Source organism: Protopterus annectens, chromosome 16.part0 (genome assembly GCF_019279795.1).
Source record: "Protopterus annectens isolate FY-2018-M chromosome 16.part0, PAN1.0, whole genome shotgun sequence".
In the NCBI taxonomy this organism is placed as follows: Eukaryota; Metazoa; Chordata; order Ceratodontiformes; family Protopteridae; genus Protopterus; species Protopterus annectens.
Genome location: NC_056750.1, coordinates 595,123,059 through 595,142,073, shown reverse-complemented (window position 1 = coordinate 595,142,073; position 19,015 = coordinate 595,123,059). Strand labels below are relative to the sequence as shown.

The following is a 19,015-nucleotide window of genomic DNA, read 5'->3' as shown; positions in this document are numbered from 1 at the left end:
CTGACTAAGGTGGCTTTGCAGTGACTTAATGATCTGCTGTTCTGGTGGGGGGACTGCCTCACACTTTGGATCCTGTGTGGAGTCAGATGATTTAGAGGCCATTATGTACAGAAAGGATTTAAATGATGATTTCTTCCAACCCTATGACTTCCCGTCCTTTAAATATCACTGCTTTGGTGAAAATTGGAAGACTTATGTACTGGATGGGGTGGACCTTTAGCCCCATTCCTTCTTTCCAAAACATCTTAATGTGTATCTGGGGAAGAAGAAGAAACTTGAGTCATCCCACTGTAACCCACACTCCTCCAGAGAGTCAGTAATCATGGATGCTGTAACTAACTTGGCACTATCTGCATTGTGCTTCGGTAGCTGTCAAGAAAGTGGATACTTTCTTATTACTACTTAGCTGAGAGGCTTGAGACACTGGCTAGGCATCCTCAGTCCATCTACTGTTTGATCTCCATCTAGCAGAGGGCCACAGGATTTACAGCCTTGCCATCAGACAAGGAAACTAAAGTACGGAGTATGATATGAGAGGATTGCTTTCTGCCATGTTAGGTTTAGAGTTTTTATAAGTTCATCTTACCAGTCCAGGTTCCACTTCTCCTTAATGTATCAGGCACTGAAAACTTTGAGGCCCTGAGTAATGGCTAAGTGGAAAGCTGTCAAGTCTCTGTCTTCAGCTTCTAGAGCAGGATACCATGTAACCCACTGCAGTTCTGACTGTGTTGATTCTGTGACCAGATCCACAGGCTGAGTCATGTGCTTGCAAAGGATGGCCCCTCTGTGGCATGCCTTCCTTACAGAAGAACTAAGACAATCTATCCCAGATGCGTATTCATGGGTGAAGTTCTGTTCAACCAGCCTCATCAGGACTGATGGATGACTTTTAAGAAGCAGCAGAGACTTTCAGCTGTGGATGACCTCTGTGAGGCCCCACCCCTTCAACCCCTCTATCCCTTTTCTCCTTTCTTTTCCCTTTCACAATCTCCTTATATATATATATATATATATATATATATATATATATATATATATATATATATTTTCTTTTGCGTCCAGCCAGCCCTGACAGTGGGGTATACTTCTTTGCAAGGAGATAAGGCACATGTGCTTTATATTTATATTTATTCACTCTGCTAACTTGGCTGTATCTGTTTATATTTATTTGCTTTTGTTTACAGGGAAAGTCCATCTGGGAACTGGAATGTCCATTTTCAGTGGATGCCCGAGGAGCAAACCTCCAAAACAAGAATAGAAATACATATGACAATTCAAAAGAAAAGCCATCAACAAACATTATTTGCAAAGTAATTCAAAGCAAATGATCAAAAAACATTATTTACAAAGCATATCGTCTTAAGAAAATTCATGTTTTCAAGATATTGTGAGCAAAATAATTAAAAAACTACATTAATACACTTGTAAAGTGTCCATAGCGGAAAGAGTTAGAATTGCATACTTCAGACTGTAGGTTTGGTACATTTGCATAGTTTATTAGTTGCCAGTTGATAGTGTAGGGTAGATATGAATTGTTACAGGTTATTTAAAAGTTCTATGTATTTATTTATCTCTATATATTTAAACATTTATTTATATATGTATATATATATACATGTATATATATGTATATATATATATATATATGTGTATATATATATGTATATATATATATATGTATATATATATATGTATATATATGTATATATATATATATATATGTGTGTGTATATATATATATATATATATATATATATATATATATATATATATATACGTTGAGTGTTATTTTTTGGTTTTTAATGTTTTTTTTAAGTATTTAAATCATTGAACTGTTGTACAAAGCATTCAACAAGTTTTAATTTCTTTATTTTTATTTTTTTTTCTTTGATTTTGTTAAGTCTGTAATTTCAGCAACAAGGATGTTAATTGAATGTATTAACATTTTAATTAGTTAGAAGACACCATTGGTAGATTCAAATAACATCTGACTTATAAATTTAGCACAGTGAGCACTGTTTAGCTTTTCTGATGGTGTATGTCAACGAAAACGCGCTGAGAACTGTAGCAGCGCTATTGTTTTTGTACTGTGAGGTTTGTTCGTGGAGTGTAAATAAACATCTCTTGCTGATCTGCTGTGCCTGTATTTTGCGATTACCAGTCTGAGTTCAGGCACATTGACCACTTATTTTTATTTACTTATTTAAAAGCCTGATGTGCTTTTGAAGTTAGTTCCATGCCTTGGAGATGGTGGCAGAGAATAACGAGTCACTATAATAATTTGATGTATTAGCAACAGTTTAAGTTCTGAGGATCTTGGGTTTTATTTGGTACTTGCCATTGGATGAGATTTAACAGTGATGGAGTTTTAAGTGGTTGGTGAAGTATTTTGTGTGCTGTGAGTAGCTGTGAGAGGGTAATGTGTTGAGAAAGTTCAAAGTAGTTGAGGGTACTGAGCGCCATGCAGTGACGGGAGTGATTTGTAAGGCTGCTTGTGAATTTGCTAATTTTATTGAAGGTGGTTTCTAGCTTGTGTTTGGTAGAAGAGTTGAGATTTGTGAATGCTGTTGAGGTATATAGGAAGGTCGGAAGTGTCAGCTATGTTTACTATGATCATTTAACAGGTGCTTTGCTCTGTAGAGAGCCTAGTTTGCATTGTGTCTTTTTTAACTTCAGTGTCAGTCTGCAGATCAAATTTTAACTGGTCAGTGATAGCTCCTTATAATTTTGTGTTGGTTACATTTTCATTTTTTTTTTTGTGTTTGAGGTCATTTTAAGGTCAGTGCTGTTTTGATTTAGGTTTTTGGGTAAGACTAGGATTAGTTTGGTTTTGTTAGGGTTTAAGAATAGTTGAGATTTATTTAGCCAGTTTTCTATAGAGGTGAAAGTTTGCTGTGTGATGGTTTCTAAGGTGGGGAGATTTGGAGCTGAGCAAACTGAAGGTGAGTCATCAGAATATTGTAGATTGGTGATGAGTTTTGATTCTTTGTGCATGTTGTTAGTGTAGATATTTAAAAGTATGGAGCCTGGGGGACTTCTGTAATTAGAAGAAAGGTAAAATGGAAGTCATTTCATTTTTACCGACTGGTTTTAATTGTTTAGGTAGCTGGTGAAACAGCCAGTTGAGTGAGTTGTGAGGCCTGTAAAATTTAGCTTTTGGAGGAGTATTTGATACAAGACATTGTCAAAAGCTTTTGACAAGTCCAGGAAAACGGCGGAGACAAAATTACCTGAGATTTTACTTTGATTAATGGTATATAGGAAATGGATTTGGGCAGTTTTGGTGCTGTGGTGGGCTCGAAAGCAGTGTTTGGTAGGAGAGAAAGTAACTGGTTATCAAATAAAGACTAGGAGTTGCTGATGCGTGCATTTTTCAAGAACTTTGGAGAGGTAAAAAAAGGATGGTGAAAGTTTTCATGCCACCTTTGTGTAAAGGGATTATGAAGGAAGCTTTCCATTTGGCTGGGATGTAGATTTTTGTAATAGATCTATTAATTAGGATAGATACAGGGTTGCAAATGGTGTCAGCGGTTATGTTTAGGTATTCATATAGCAGGTTGTCAGGACCTTTGTTGTGGGTTTAATTTTTTTTAAATGTATTTTTGATGCATTTGTCTAGATGGTTATTGGATTTAGTTGTGGTGTGGATCTTTTGTCGGGGGGGGGTTAGGTTGGGTGGGTATAGGTTATTATTGTTTGAGTATAGTACTGGATATGAAGGGTTTGAATTGTCTGCAACATCCTGGCTGATTTCAGGATTTGGGTGGGTTTTCTGACTTGTTTTATGAGGAGGTTTAAATTTTGCTAACATTTCTTTTGGGGGGGGACTGCATACATGGTCTGGTTTTAGTAGAAGTTGTTAACATAACATGCATTTGGGTGATAATTTCTGAGGCACCAGTAGGTATCTAGGTAGGATTGGCTCCTAGTCTTGTGCCATTGTTTCCAGGTGCTGTCATTGTCTCTCATGAGCTGTTTAGTTTGATGGATTAGTCATGAGGCAGACTTTGTCTCAGTGGGCTTGTTGGTTTAGTGTGGTTATGAAGGAGTCATTGAAGCAACAGACAGCATCATCTGGAGGCAGATAATTGAGGGGTTCTCAATCACATATTTCAGAGTATCATTAAACAAGGATTATCAAAATTACTTAAAGTTTTTCAATGTTGAAGTATAGAGGTTTGGGGGGTTTGTGGTATTCTCTGTTGATGTAGGGGTGGATGATAATTCCTGAGAGAGTTTGGGAGGGTGCTGGGTAGTTTAATTTTTTTCAGGCATTGGGGGGGGTGTAGGCAGATACAAGGATCATTGGATTTCTGATTGTGATTATTGGATTTCTGATTGTTTACTGTTAGTATATATTCATTGCTGTATTGTGGGATAGTTGGGAGGTGGATATACATTTGTAAGATGGCTTGAAAGATGATGTCCACACACCCATCCAGTCTACCTGTCTGTTTTTTCCTAATGATGTAACTGGTAAGCATGATTTCTTCATCTTTAGTTTCAGATCTTAACCAAGTTTCACTGATAACTAGGATGTGATGTTGGAATTCAGTCCATCTGTGACAGTCAGATATCTTATTGCAGATGCTGCTGGCATTGAGATCATATATTTGTAGGCTGGAGGAAGAAACTGATACTTGTGTTTTAGAGGATTGCTGAGGAGAGGAGTTTTATACAGAGGGCTTGGATGGAATGAGTGTTGGGTTTGCTTAGGTGAGGGTAGTATTGAGCCAGGGTTAAGATATATATCTTCACTCTCTTAGTTTATTTGGCTAGATGGTGGATTTTTTGAAGTTATTGAGAAGTAAGTTTGGTACCTTCTTGTACTGGAAAGTGGTGCTTTTTATTTGGTGTAGATTAGTAATGTAAGCTTTTTGAGTAGCATTTTTTCTATGCTGAAGAGGGAGGACCAGATTAGGGAATTGTATCTGTGAACAAGGGAGTTAAGTAGGTTTTTGTGGTGGACTTGGTTTGAGTGTAGGTAGGACATGATTCATGCATGTTGGAAATAGTTTTTCAAGAGAGTATAGACAGGAAATGGGAGGAAGAAAACTACAGAAAACATTAAGATAAACATATTAGGGAGGGGGAGTTCATAATAGCGGGATGGAGGGAAACAGTTAGTTCTCAAATTTGTAATTGTTAGCTTTTAGCACATTGGCCACACACCATCTATATTTGGGTCAGTAAATTTAATGATATGAGGGCGGATAGGGAACGTTGCAAAGCAATTTGTAGTGCGACTGAGCAGAGTGGGGCTAGACTTCTGATAAGAGTGGTCTCCACCATTTCCCCAGTGCCAGCTGATTTACTCAGGATGATGACCCCACTGGCTTAAAGCTTACTGCTGTGACCCTTGAAAAAACATGGCAGTTCTTTGAGTATGCCTCAGCTTGCAGAGCCATCTCCAAAGACCGGTGGTTTCTAGCCATACTCATGGTCTGTTATGTCTTAGAACTCTTAGGCCCTTCCCCAGAGGGGGTTGCACTAAGCAACCAAGCCATCTTAGCAGAGCTCTTGAGTCATACTCCACTTCTTTTCTTTTGAGGTGGGTGTAGAAGCCATCACTCATCCAGAATGAGGCTGTCTGGTTCTGCTACATCCCTTTGTGGTTCTAAATGAGTTGAACAGGTTCTCTTTCTCTCTAAACTTAGCAGCTTCTGTGAGCATATTGAGGATGTCAGTTTCCAGATGGTGCTTCTTGGAAGGTCATGCCTCTGCTGCCACAGCATGCCTTGATGATGTTACTAAATATGATTGATGCTTTTTTGCCTAATTATTATCCACATAGGAGATTATTTTAGTTTGTCCTTGGTGAATACCAGTTTCAGACTGAAGTGTTGCCATTTGGGCATTACTCATCACCCATACTGTTCATTGCTTTCCCCTGTTTGGGTGACTGGCTTCTGGTGATCCCATCGAAGATCTCTCTTCCTCAAAGTAGGTGCTGTAATAGTTCTGTTCCCTGGGAGTGATCAGGTCTGAGTAACACTTTCAGACCCCATCTTTTAATTTTGCTCTTATTGATAAGGATGTTTACACTTCCTAGTACTCGTCATTCCTGCCTGAGGAGGAGGCCTAGTAGTCATGAATTTGGTAGCCTGGGTGAGGACACAGTAGAGAGTCCAGGCCCTGGACTTTCTTGCAACTTTTTTGGTTTGATGACCAGCATGGTCTTCATAGTGCTGTTTACTAGTTTAAAGATGAGGGTTGCAGAGGTGTGCCCATAATTTTCAATTAAGTTTAATGGAAATTGAAGAACATTGTTCATTTAATCCTTTACCTTGACATGCATTGAACCATCCAGACTGCTGTCTGACCTCAGAAGATGGTTCTTTATCTTCAGCAAGACTTATTTCAACTGCATTCTGGGCTTTAAAGTGAGCTGATGTAAATATACCCATAACAACTATGTGAACTGGTAATCTGTCACCATCATTTGAGTGACACGTTATCAAAACTGCTTCAGTTGGGACCTGATGATCAAATACAGCTTTCAAAACTTGGGAAATTACAATTTACTCTAGGTTTGTGACCTCAGGGTTGTACTAAATAAAGGCATAGAGGAGTCTGTGCAAAGTGATGCAGTGAATTTTGACCCCCACAAGAAAAGAATTTAAAAACTCCACTTCACATCAGCCAGCTGCGGTTGTTACAGGCTGTTCAGCTGTACCGTGTCCAAGCACATTCATATAGATTACACACACACACACACACACACAATACTAAAAGTTTTGTTGTATGTTGTATCTTTCGGCTTTTCCCGGTTAGGGGTCGCCACAGCGGCACTCTGGTCCGCTAATGATTGGCAGTAGATGTTTACGTGCCGTGTTGCCAGCTCTGACGCACAACCTTCAACGAAGGTACGCCCATTCACGCATGTCTCCATACAGAAGACGCTTTAGCTGAGAATCGAACAGGACAACGTCTTACTGTGAGGTGACAACGCTACCACAGCACCACCACCGCAGCTACACACTATACCAAAAGTAATTATACATATAGCATTATGTAAGTTTCATGTTAAGTGACCTTAAGTCTCAAATGTTATCAAAAGAGGACTCATTCATGCCTGTAATTTCAGTACGGCATAATGTGATAGTAATAAAAATATAGTAATAATTGGGTAATGAAGTTTTGTGTTCCTTAGGAACCATAAAATGCAATTGTGCGATACAAGACATTCAAGTAAATGTCTTGCATAATTTTCCTGGTCTGAGTTTTATTTGATGAATAATTCCATTCCCACAGGCATTTCACACTGTGCCAGATGTGTTTTAGTTGTAATGAGTCTTTTTACCTGAGAGGTTTCCATCTCACCAGTCTCACTGTATGTCTTCCGTATGCAAGTCTTCTACTTGTTCACAAAGTTAGTTGACTTGGATAACCTGCTGTTACAGTAATGTAATGCCGTTACGTTCTTTCTTCTGCAGATGGAAATCCATGGCATGTGGAATTAGTTGCCAGTTTTGTTCAGTTTACATCCTGCAGGAAGACAAAGAAAAATTTGAGTGTAATGTTTTCAGTGACTCTGCATGCATGTTTGTATGTATATGCAGGTATAACTACTTTAGCAGTACAGGTGCCTTTGAAAGCTGGGTGCAGTCCTGGTCTGGAGAGAAGGTTGCATAACCCCATCTAAGCACTGTCATCAGGAAGGACACCATCTAATACCATTTCCTCCTGCAAGGTGATTAAAATGCTGAGTTCCAGATTCCTTAACCGAGTACTATTAGCTTGGATTATTATGTGACATTCCATCTCCCTTTATTCTTAAATGGGTCTGTTTTTTTCCTGTTCTCCCTGCATAGCTTCACTGCTTTACTCTTCATGTACTTTTTTTGAGCTCTGTAGTTAACAGGAGTGGCGCTTTGTTGAACAACTAAGGAAGTACCAGTGAGCTTTACAGTGTTCCATGTAAAGTGACATTTTTATCTGAACTGGGCAAAGTGCATCCTTCTAGCATGTTTTCATGATGACGTGTTACGCATCAGTAGGAAAAGCATACCTCATCTAGTGCAGGAATGAAAAAAAATAGTTAATATACTAGCAAGCACTATCTGAATAGCAAATCACACCATTTAGCACCTGTAGAAATACCTGCTTCTTGTGTGTTTGGGGGGTTAGGTGAGGAGGAAGGAGGTTGCATATCTCTGTCTGGGACAGACAGTTGCATTGACGTTTACTGTCTATGCATTTTGAAGAGGGAGAAGTTCCAATAAAAAAATATGCAATTCATATCCATGCTGTTTCTAGTATTGACTACTAAAAAGTTAGGATAAAATTTTAAACTGCTTTTGATTGATTGAGAGCATTCCGATAGTATACTTTTAAGTGTATTAACTAGATAATTCCTGTACTGAAGAATCAAGAAATGTAGAGGCATGAATAGTATAGGTATAAATCTCAAACTGCATCTGACTCCTTCAGAGTAGCTATCAGAAAGCCCTAGATAAGTATAGTTTATCTTACATTTTTAAAAACGACAATGTACAACATGGCTGGGCTAATATATGCCTTCGGGCAGATAGCCCAGTACCAACCTATGTATTTGTAATTTGAAAGCTTTAAAGCTAAATCTGTGATGCTCATCTTAGGAAGAGTCAGTGTGGCAGTGTTACCCACTGGAGATGAAAGTAGCTGCAGGCAGACATCCTTTAATTGGTCTGACTTCCAGTCCTTTGGATGACCCCAGGGGCAGGCTAGTGCCCACCTCACACCAGAGGCTTCAGTAGGTTGCCAAGTAGAAAGAAAGCAGCAGCCCTTACCATTATTTTTTGTCCTATTGTAGCATTTAGTCAGTATCCAGAGTAATAACACTTTTCCCTTCTGTGTAGTATTTGCTACTTGTATTCCTTACCGTGTGCTTTTTAATATTTTTCTGAGGCTGATGACATCCACAAAAGATCACCAACAAGCATATCTTTCAACCTCGTACCTCAAGAAATCTGGAGAAAGGCAAAAATAATGAGAGACAAAGGCTCAAAAACAAGGACAGATTTTTAAATGTTATGAACTGAGAAGGTTGCTAGAGTAAAAGGTTTTGTGTGTTAGCATGTATGTTCTTAAGGATATGAAGTCTGAGACTGAAACTCAAATGACTGTCATTATATATTGACTTAAATCCTCAAAGATTTGCCAGGAAACCATACATTTTATAGGGAACAGACCAATAAAGGAGACAAAAATCTGCACATTCTGCGAAAATCTGGACAGTTAAGAGGTATGCTAACCAAGTGTGCCTCTGGTTTTCAGATCCTACCAAAGGATTTCTGCCATCATAGTTTGCTCTTCCTTACAAGTTTGTCTGGCTTTCTGTTTTGTTTTCTCTATGCAAAGTGATAGTGCAGACTTTTGAGAGATCATGAGATCAGGCTAGGTTGTTAGAGTAGGGGATTGCTGTTTTAAGAAGAGACTGATAAACAAATAAACCTGAATTAAAAGGCTATTTGAATGTAAAATATAAATCCAGTGCAGGTAGTATCTGGCACTAGTGAGAGTGGTAGTCGAGCATTTTGCTCGGGCTTCCACTAGGGACCACCAAAAGGGAATGTCATACATTTTGATCACTGACATGAGAGCCTTTTTTTTTCTTGTTTTCATCTGCCAGGGCATCCTGCAAACTTGATCAGATGCATTAGCCATAATTATGACAAATAAAATGGACGTATTTAAATATATTTGCATATTCATGTCAGTCTCCCCCATGTGCATGCACATGCTGATTGAGTTTATCTGATTCACACTTAAACTACTTACAGTAACAGCGGTAGTCATGACTTTTTGTCATTCAGCTAAGAAAAGTCAGGCTACCCTCGTTCTAGGTGATGGAGTTACACAGTAGTACATAACAAGAGTAACCAAGTATACCTGGAATGTGGACTGAACTGTTTTGATGAACTTCTGTAATGCTTCCTTTCATATTATCCCTTTGAAATGATTTCCAATGAGTATTAGAGCTACTGTTAGCTGACTTTTCTGAGAGGTGAGACATTCTAAGGCAAGAGCATATAAGAAATACTTTTGAAACACCTTATTGCATTAGATATTGTTTTCTATATAACATCTGGTTGTAAATGTTTGCATTCGATCCATCCCTTTGTTCTCTTCTTGGGATTTCCATAATATTCTCTCTGTTTTCCAGATGGAAATGGTGGTCTGTACCGAGCACTGGCTGACAATAAAATTTTGGAAGATATGGAGCGGAGAGGCATTGAGTATGTGCATGTTTATTGTGTGGACAACATCCTGGTTAAAATGGCTGATCCTGTCTTCATTGGATTTTGTGTGACTAAAGGAGCAGACTGTGGAGCAAAGGTAAAACACTCATACTGATAACTGTTGATTTCAGTAGATTAATGGAAGAATGACTTGCAATGCAGCCTTTCCGTCTGAGAGACTCGCACACTCACTAAGAAATTTATGGCAGGGAAAGCAGACTTCAAACTTGGATCAGAGCAGCAGTTGGAGAGTTGCTGCAGTAACCTGGGTATAACTGGAGCAGCCTGTGGACTGATTCTTTGATTTCGTTGATGCTTTTCCTCCAAGTTACTTAAGAGTATATTTTTTGCAAGAAGTACTGCTGCCTGACAGTGATTCATTTTGGAGCATCATTGCTCCTGCAGTTGTTTGGATGAAGCCAAGTGCTTTGAGGTTTCCGGGAGTGACACTGTCACTTAGTGCTGCACAGCTGGCACTGTGTCAGTGTTGTGCTACATTAACTTGTGTCATATTCCACTCTAGTTATATGGTGGTGCTAACAGGCACTTGACTTGGACATGTACCCCACACCCTGTTGTCTCCAGGATTGCTCACAATATTCCACACGGGCGGAGGGATAATAATTTGTGTATTGTTTGTGATTGCTTTTTCAGCTGCATCCTAGTATCCCACCTGCCTTTCTTGTTAGTGCATTCCAGTATTTAACTGCCTTTCTTCCTGTAATTTCTTTTTGCTCACATTACTTTTGATTTCTGATTCTAGCTAGCAGTGTGGCAGATTTAGAATTCAGCCATCTATGGGGGGGTGGGGGGTTCATTTAGGTATGTGAGTATGGGATTGATTGATAGATTATTTATTTATTTATTGCATTTGTTAACCGGGGAAGTCGACTTGGCCTGGAATGAGCCCATTTTCAGTGGAGGCCCGGGGAGAAAAGCTCCACAAAATTACATACAAAGATAATTATTAATACACTCCTGAGAAAATTTTACAAAAATTACATACAAGGAAAGTATTGATTCACATAGTGGAGAACATCAGACACTACTAATACACTGAATGAAACTAATGAACTAGTTGCAGTTGTGGAAAAATAGGAGTAATAAATGGCATGTGTTCAACATAACACATGAATGAAAAATAAGCTCATTTCATCTTTTTGATTTTATCCTTTTGTATGTAAGAAAACAAACATAAATATATGTTTGTATGTACAATGTTTATTCTCATCCACACTGAAGGTCTACTGCAGCATTTAATTGTTTTTCTGCATTTTTTTCAAAGATTTCAGCTGTTTGTCTAACTGCTATAGGGTTGTTGTTCAAAGTGTGTCTGCAGACTGTCTAGTTGAATTTTTAAGCTAGTTCCAGGCATTTGTTTGTTATTCCCAACACTTGGGCTCCAAAGCAGTCATTTTACATTTAGAGAATCTTAAGCCTGTACTCTTGTGTCAGGAGAGGGCTGATTTCACTCATGTGAGTTAGGAATTACGGGTACAGAGCTCATTGCATGCTTATTTGATTGGCCTGTGGGCCTGGTGTTAAACTTTGTTTTTAAGTGTATTTAAACCTTGCATTTAGGCTAAGCTGCTATTCACACAGCAGCAGTTTACTGTGCCTTGTATATATGCAAATGCCAAAAATTGAAATTTCCCTATAAAACTATCTTGGAACTTTATCCCAGTTCCTCAGCACTCACCAAGCAACAAGTTTGCATGGCAAGCAGCTGTTTTCAGCTGGAAATTTTTTTAGATAACATTACTTAATATTTACACCCAGCAGTATCATTGTATAGTGAGCAGCTAGTTTGGGCTCTGGGCAGCATCACAGACTAATTCAGCTGAACTTAAAGCAAGCAGGCAGCCACCACCTTGTTCCATTTATATACACATTCCTTGCAAGTATATTAGGACCGGTATCTGTAGATGGGCAGTTTCCTACCCTGTCTGTTTCCAGCTTGGTGGCCATGGGCATCCTGACGCAGTGTAGCAGTTGCCTCATGTTCACTGATAACCGCTTAATTCTTAAACAGACAAATACGGTACGTAAGAGATATACATAGTCACTGAAGGCCAGACTCCCACCTAGACACTAAATGCAGCAAGCAAGTTGTCAGTGGCCGTCACACACCACTCACTGCACCCACTAATGACCACCAACTTAAGACCTATGTATAAAGAGGTACTCAGATGTAACCTTCCCAAGTCTCAAATGTCTCAGTGGCACAGTCCTCAGAAACCCCACATTCACGCAAACAAGGCGCATACCAACACAACAAATAAAGCCATATGTCATCATGTCTCAGCTATCAAGCCCATAAGGTGAAATAGTTCAAAACCCAACATTCTAGTCATAGGTGACTCCATTTTGAGAGACACAGATGTTCCCCTTACAAGGCTGGATAGAGAGAGTGTTACAGTTAGTTGCCAGTTAGGGGCCAGGATCCGATAGATCATACAAGCATTCAGGTCACGTCACACCCCCCCCCCCCAAGTGCCAGTATGGCTCTGTCATAGTCCATGTAGGAGTGAGTGATCCGAAATGTACCTTACTGGACTGTATCAAGAGAGACATTATGGAATTCTATGAATAAGTGCCACAGGCAGGTATGTGCCTGACAATGAGCAGCATTCTGCCGTCTCCAAGGATGATGCCAAAATACAGAAAGAAAATGGCTGACTTTACCAGTTAGCTTGGCTACTGGAGTCATTCTGAAGGGGTCTAATATTTGTCAGCCCGGTAGGACATGGTCAACAGACCAAACTGCTTTGCCAGGGGTGGTCTCCACCTGTTACCTGTAGCTTTCACATAGTGGCTAAAACATTGTCCACCACTTTTCTGCCTTTTCCAGGCATTGCCAAACAGACAAACCTTCCAGCATAACAAGCGATACTCGGGACAAGCTAAAGCTGTTCCTGCTCAATGCTAGGAGTCTCAACAGGAAACTGCATAATGCTGATATCTGTGCAATTATGGAAGCATTGTTTAAAACCACAGAAAGCACTCCAGCTGTGCATGGTTATAATGCCTCTCATATATTCCGTTCATCCACTGAATGTGAGAGTTGGAGGAGTAGGTTTGTCTATCTACATACAGGATAAGCTCACCTCAGGATCGGCCAAACTGTATGACATAGTATGACATGCTATAACTACTCCATGTTCAACTTTCTATGGGAAAAATCCATTACCAAATTCTTGCTAGCTACATATCCCGCTCCATGAACCAGGATACCCACACATCATATCTAGAGCTACTTGAATCACTCACAAAAAGCCTAATAATTACATACTCATGGGTGTTTTTAATTATCCCTCCATTAACTGGGAGGCATACATGACCAGTAACATACAGGCCCAAATATTCCTCAACTTTGTAAATTCAAATACCCTGGAGCAGATGGTCTGCACTCCTACCAGAGGAGTAAATATTCTAGATCTGATACTCACAGATATGGGACAGTGCTGCTTCCCTCCAGTGTGATGTCTTCATTGATCAGATTTGATCACAGAGCAATTTCCCTAGAAATTAAGGTACAACTAGTCCCGACACTGAATCCCAAGAACTTTTCTAAGGCAAACTACCCCCCTATTAAGTGATGGCATATCTAGATTCCAAGCTCCTCCAAGTCCAGAAAACACAGTGGCCTCTGCTAGCAGTATACTAAAGCTGTATATGACCACTTAAACCACTGCATAGAAACAGCAGTACCGAGCCAAAATAAGTCCAGGTCAAGCCCCAAAAAGCATGCCTCCCTGGTGAACCCCTGGGCTTAATAAATTGTACAACTAAATGAAGAAAACACTGTTGAGAAGTAAGAAGGAATGTGCACAACAGAGCAATAAATCTCTCATTAGTTTAAACAGGAAGATCAGGGAACTAGTTAAGTCTTCGAAAGCTGGCTTTGAGGTAAAAATCGCCTCCAAAGCTCAAGATAACAATAAGGCATTTTTCAGCTATGTCTGCAGTCTTAACAGCAACATCCACAATGTGTGGAAATAGTTTTGCACAGCATTTCCTACACCCAGCTGGAAGACTTGGCTAAACTCCTGGCCAATAAATTTAGCTCAAACTTCTCTTTTCCATCACCCCCAGAGTTCTCCCCCAAGAAAAACCTTTCAAACGCAGCACTCTCCAAAGCTAAAAACATGGCATCAACGGGGCCAGACTCTATACCAGGTTTTCTCTTAATTTGAATAGTAGCCTATCAGGGCCAGTAAAATTGCTATTTAACCATAACCTCTGGACAGTCTTTGTTCCAACATAGTGGAGAACAGCTACGGTCACACCCCTGTGTAAGAGTGGGCTGTCAACTGCGCCAGGAAATTACAGCCCCATAAGCTTGACTAGTCTTCTTTGAAAGGCCATGGAAATAATCGTGAACCTGATGAACAAAGACATAGGAAACCTCCAAACACTAGACCTAACCCAATTCAGCTTCATTGGGGGTAGGTCATGCCTGCTAAACCCGTTGAACTGCTTTGAGAAGGTCACTGAGGCCATTGATGAGGGTAAAACGGTGCATGCTGCCTACCTTCACCTGGCCAAGGCATTTAACAGAATGCCCCACTCAGGTATTGTAAAAAAACTCACAGAACTGGGCATAAATTACTACATCAGCAGATGGATAGTCAGTTGGCTCAAGGACAGGACACATGTCAAAGTGAGTGATTTTAGTTCCAGCAAGAGGACTGTTACTAGTGGTGTGCCACAGAGCTCAGTGCTGGGACCACTCCTGTTTGGATTTTACTTTGCAGACACCAAGGCTAAAGTTGAGGGCCTCTGGATGACAGAGTTTGCAGAAAACTGCAAACTGGGAGTAATCTGTGAATCCCCCAATTATGCAGATATCCTTCAAGAAGGTCTAAATCAGACAAATGACTGGTGTCAGAACCATGACCTGAAACTAAACTTGAAGAAATGCATTAATTGTACCCTTTGTGAAAACAAGTACCCCTGCTAACTACAACATTAACAACACACCCCTAAGAGTAGACTCAGAGGTAAGAGATCTGGGTACCCAGGTAGATAGTAGCCTGAAATTTGATCATTGCTTATCCACAAAGGTAAGGAACTCATTCTATGTGGTACAACTTATAAGTAAAGGTATGACATCCCAATCCAGAAAGATTATAGTTCCACTGTACACAACCCTCATTAGACTAATAATTGCGTACACAGCGCCATTTGGAATGTCATTGACCAGACACCTTCAACAGCTTGAGTGCCCTCAAAGGTTTCTCACAAAGAAAATACAGGGTGTAAATAACTTGTCCTATGTAGATGGACTGAAAGTGCTTTCCGTTTACACTGTCTTCTGTTGACTGTTAAGTGGTGACCTGTGTCTGACCTATAAAGGACTCACAAATCCAGCCCTGATGAAACTTCTGAGTATCTGGCAGACAAACATCAAGGGCTCTCCCATTCCAGGAATCTGAACCTAGTCAGCATATCAAACAGAACATGCAGGAGGGGACAAATTTGTGTCCCAGAGATTGCTACTTTGGAATAGGCATCCTGTTCATGTGAAGCAGAGTCCTTCCCTGACCTTCTTCAAGGTCAGTCTGGATCGATGGATGGGGAACCGTAAATTCACACCTGTGGTGGTTCCTGTGTCTATTGTGGATAGGGGCAATTTGTAGAATCTGCATTTAAAAAATAAAAAAGGCTTAGACACAAGGACATATACTGGGTAATGCGGGATATTGGCTAGGCTTGTAAAGGCTCTCGAGCTGTTAGCCTAGTAATCTCCTATGAACCTATCAACTTTCCTTATTATTTGTTTATTAAATACACTCAAAACACATTTGTAAAAACTGTATCAAGAGAAGCTTAACTTTGGGATCTTATGTCATTTTCATTTGTTCCTCAACGAATGGGTCTCTTATTGACTCTCGAGCTCCTCCCTTTACGCATAATGCCACTGACCACTGCAATACCTCAGATCTCGTTTGCTGATCTAACAATTCGGTTGGGATTGCATTTTCTCCAGCTCAACATCTTTATTGGAATAGTGAGTAAAACCTTTAGAGTAACTTTTTCTTGTTTATAACCTTTTATAGTATCCTTACCTGCTAGGCTAATTTATCTGTCTTTATCACGCTTTCTTACCATCGCCTTCCTTTTCTTCCCTTTACTTTCTGTGTAAGGTATTATTATTATTATTATTGTTGTTGTTGTTATTACTATTATTATTATTACAGTTGTTGGTATAACTTCTCTCTACCAGTATAAAAAAATCTTTTAATTCTCTCTTTGGATTTGGTTCTCAACTACGGCCAGCTGGCTTACTGGATTTAAAAAGTGCACTTCCTGAGGGCAGAAGATACCCAACTCTTGTGTCCATAGGGAGTGCATCTATTGTTTAGGCCTTTCCCACCTTGAGACTTGTACTGTTTATGCTGGCTTCAGCACCAGTGCCATCAGCTATTGTTGAAACAAGCAAGTGCTTAAGGGCCTTATACTTGATTCTGCGCCTTGTGCTGCTTTTACTTCAGGGGCACAAACCCCCCTCTCAAAAATCAGTACATGGAGCCCAGGGAGCAAAATCTGCTCTGAAGTTGGAGGAGCCACCAGCTAAGGTTTCCAAACTCTTGAATCCAAAACCCTGTGATCCGAAGCTTGCTACTTCAGAGTCTCTTCAACTCCGAAGCCCTTACTTCTCTCCAGAATCAGTGTCTCCTAGACTGAGATCTCCTTTCCTCAAGAAATTATTCTCAACCTCCTTACACTTCTCTTTAGTCAGGTCCTGATGAAGTATTTCCGAAGCAAAAATGAATAGGATGATGAGAAAATTCCTCAGAACACAGATCCAGATGGGGTCTTACTGGCTCTGGCTCCCTTCAGATCCATGAGCTTTAAACCTCCCTCACATACAGTCATTTCTCCTTCTTCACTCTGACCTTCTGTTTCAGAGCCTCAGATCCAAGATCTCCAAGAGTCGAATCTTCAGATCCAAAAATGTTTTTATCACAGACTGCAGCTACGACTTCCCAGATCCACTCTGCTTCAACTCCCCATGAGTAGGACATGTCTGCATCAGATCTGAGTGCATGACTTCAATTCTGAAGCTTTTGCTTCCACTTGGGGCCTTGGTACTGGACAGCTTGGCTCCGAATCCTCTCTTGGAGTCAAGGGCCAGGGAGGGCCCTGATTTGTCTGATCTGAGAATTTCAGCTCTGGTCAGATTGGCCTTGGCTTTTCCTGGTCCCTTTGCCTTCGAGGTGGTGGAGAGGGTTCTGTTATAGATCTTGTATTCCGCCAAGCATGGAAGGAATCAGACACCACATGATCAATTCCCAGTCATCCAGATAAGATTCTTGGAGCACATACAAGACAGACAGACAGTAAAGGAATCTCTATAAATACCATGATTGTTGCGGCACCCCCCCCCCCCCCCCATGAAGGGGCTGGCCAAGAAGAGCTCTTCTGTCCATCCTCCTAACAGAGAATCTAAGGCATTGGATAGGTAGAGGAAGCAAGTTTATGCCTCTGTAACCTTAGCCTTACTGTCTCTAAACTACATGGCACATTTCAGTAGATTACAGAGGGACTTGATTAAGGAACTGTCTAACTCCATCCCTGGGTCCATGTCAGTGGAGGCCACCCTACACTCTGTCAAGTGTGTCCATGAGGTTAATCTGTCATGCAGCTGAAAGTTCATCATGGAGCATGGGTTCAGGCATAGCCATTAGGAGACTAGCCTGGATGCGATTGTGTGACTTTGCGGATCCCTTTAAAGTGTCATTCATCAATGAATGCTTCCTTTGATGGATCTTCTCTGATTGGGCCCACTGTCACAGACATTTTCCTCCAGTGAGCATGATGGAAAGACCTTGTCTGCCGTGCAAATCTGTTTTTCTACACCGAAGAGACCTTTTTCAAGAAGTCAACATGGTGGTAAGATGTGATTTTGAAAATCCCAAGGACCTTTTCAAGAATCGTGCAGAGATTTTTCTCCCAGAGGCAGAAGGGGAAATATTAACAATGGAAAATGCCACCCATGCAGCAGAGGGGTTCTGCAAAATCAAAGGTTCTGAAATTCCTTCTCAGACAGACCCTTCCGGTACTCCGAAAGGTTGCCTGAATCTTTTTCTCTGGAGACAGTTGGGGCATTTGTCTTTGCACCCAAAAGTCTCGGCAGCAATCACAAAATACACATGGATGCAAAGAATCATATCCAGAGAATATTTAATTTCCTTTTTACAAGTTCCCTCAGTGAACAGAAAATGTCTTCCTAATGTTCTTACCCAATCAATGGGAGTCAGCAGCTCTGGAAATTCAAAAGCTGTTAGACAAAACAAGTCATTCAAAGAGGTCCCACCAGACCAAAGAGGATCCGGATTTTACTCAAGGTTCTTTTTAGTGCCAAACAAACAGGGGGCCAGAGACCTTTCCTAGATCTCTGTTATTTGAACAAGTTTATAAAAAACTCCAAATTCCAGATAGTCAAGGTTCAGTCCATTCTGCCTCCATTAATGAGTATTGACTGGATGTGCTCTGTAGAGCTTCAGGATGCGTACTGTCACATAAAAATGAACAGACAATCCCGAAAATACATATGCTTTGCCTGGGCGCTAGTCATTACCAGTTCAGTGCTCTGCCCTTTGGCCTCAGTACAGCCCCCAGGGTGTTCACCAAATGCATGGCAGTGGTAGTAGCCCATATACGACTGCATGGATTCAGGGTGTTACCTTATTTAGATGACCGGCTCCTCAACTCATCAACCAGGCATCTCCTAGGAAAAAGTCTGGGATTACTTACTCCAATTATCCCAATATCTAGGAATCACC

At 40.4% G+C, this 19,015-nt stretch overlaps 1 protein-coding gene across 1 annotated transcript in view; it reads left to right on the top strand.

Moving 5' to 3' along the window:
- The window catches only part of UAP1L1 (UDP-N-acetylglucosamine pyrophosphorylase 1 like 1), a 397,656-nt gene that overhangs the window by 227,813 nt on the left and 150,828 nt on the right, over positions 1–19,015 (top strand). Inside the window, exon 4 of the mRNA XM_044058150.1 lies at positions 10,148–10,320. Within this exon, the coding sequence (XP_043914085.1) occupies positions 10,148–10,320 (173 nt within the window). The remainder of the gene's footprint in view (positions 1–10,147; positions 10,321–19,015) is intronic.